The 1705-nt window shown below is 44.9% G+C and overlaps 1 protein-coding gene across 1 annotated transcript in view; it reads left to right on the top strand.

The window, feature by feature from the left end:
- The window catches only part of APOBEC2 (apolipoprotein B mRNA editing enzyme catalytic subunit 2), a 4653-nt gene that overhangs the window by 1148 nt on the left and 1800 nt on the right, over window positions 1-1705 (top strand). The window contains exon 2 of the mRNA XM_029962509.1: window positions 1280-1322. Within this exon, the coding sequence (XP_029818369.1) occupies window positions 1280-1322 (43 nt within the window). The remainder of the gene's footprint in view (window positions 1-1279; window positions 1323-1705) is intronic.

The raw sequence follows: 1705 nt of genomic DNA, 5'->3' as shown, positions 1-1705 counted from the left end.
CCTCCATTTTCTTCTCAAAATGTGTCTGCTCTGAAAAGATCCTTTCTTGGGGTGATCTCTGTCACACACAATCATAGAAATAACAATGCCAAGCAGTGGCTTTTAAGAAAAGCACGTCCCTCTGCTAGGAATGGAGCTAAGGCACCAAAAATTGTGGATATAAGCCATTGGACCAACTTTTGAACACTTAAAACATGTACTAAAATGACTGTCAATGAGGACATTGGATTTTTCAGCCTTAGCACCCAATTTACAATTAGAAATGCTGAGGAACTGAGCAGCATCTTCAAACTTCCTTGCTAACCCCAAGGATCTGTGCTAATCACGGCTGAAAAATACTTTCTCAGCATCATCTTGCAATTAAATTATTTGTTGAAATGCCTCGAGTGTTAGAGGATCTGACAGGATTTTCTACCCTGGAAAGGTGAGAGTGGGGAAGTGAAGCAGAAATCCCTGAAAGAGGTACAGAAACCCCAGGGATTTTTACTTTCATTTTCGGGACACTGAGAGTTCAGGACAGGCCTTGACCTGTGACCTCAGTGGGGATTTTTCTCATGATGTACAAATTTTCAGCCAATCAAGCCAGTTATGTGCATGATGAGGAAACACCCGACTGCAGCCATGGAAGCATTTAAACCCAATTACATGTCATGTCAGCTTTAGCCCTGGGATTAGGGGCACCTCATGACTCACGGCCAAGTTCTCAGGCTGCTGCTCCCAGCTCGGAGGAGCCCGGTTTACAGGAAAGCATTGGGAAGCCAATTACTCAGTTTAAGAATATTAACCCCTTTTTTTGTCGGTATTCGGCTGAACACAGACCTGGGTGACTGTAATCCCAACCTGTGAGCATTTCCTCAGATCTGACACACTGGTCACACTTTCCCCAGGTGTAAATGAGGCTCCTCACAGCAGTGATAAGTGACCCCTTGGCTTCTGTTAGTCATTTACAGCTCGTTGAGATAATCCCCATTTCAATCCCCTCATTAGAAGTTCTCCTTCCCCCCTCCTGCCCAAAGCACAGTGCCAGGGTCACGTTGGGCAGCTGCTCTTTCCCTCAGCCCACCTGATTCCAGCACCTTAAATCACATTATTTGGCCAGGCCAGTGAGATTCCCACAGACTCTCAGACTCTCAGTTCTGCCTCAAAGTTTCAATCTTTTTTGCCTCAATATGATCTAACAGGTGACAAAAGACTGCTAATCAGGGAAAACTTTGACAAATTAGATTTGAGCATTTAGAAATCCCTGAAAATCACCATTTAATGATGCTTTTCAGAGCAGTTGGAGAATGAAGGTTTCAACTTTTACCTTCCCACCCCCTCAGGTGAGTTGTGTCACAGCAGGTGATTTATATTGAGAGTATTGTGGGAGTTCAGTGCCTGCAAATAATTTTTAAAAGAACTTTCCATAGACATTTTTGCTCTCTACAACTCCCTGACAGGAGGTTGGAGCTGAGGGCAGGGGGTCAGGCTCTGCTCCCAGGGAACAAGGGACAGGATGAGAGGAAACAGCCTCCAGCTGTGCCAGGGGAAGTTCAGGTTGGACATCAGGAGGAATTTCTTCAGGGAAAGGGTTGTCAGGCATTGGAAGGGGCTGCCTTAGTGTTGTTTATATTCTCTATTGGAAAGTTATTTATTGGAGTGATGTATATTCCATGCTGCTGGGAGCACAGATTGAGGTGAACATCCCAGATAATCTCAGACACAC

This window comes from Manacus vitellinus, unplaced genomic scaffold, assembly GCF_001715985.3.
Source record: "Manacus vitellinus isolate BGI_N305 unplaced genomic scaffold, ASM171598v3 scaffold_47_pilon, whole genome shotgun sequence".
Lineage (NCBI taxonomy): Eukaryota > Metazoa > Chordata > Aves > Passeriformes > Pipridae > Manacus > Manacus vitellinus.
Note: the sequence above shows the minus strand (reverse complement) of the source record. Positions and strands in the feature narration are given on the sequence as shown.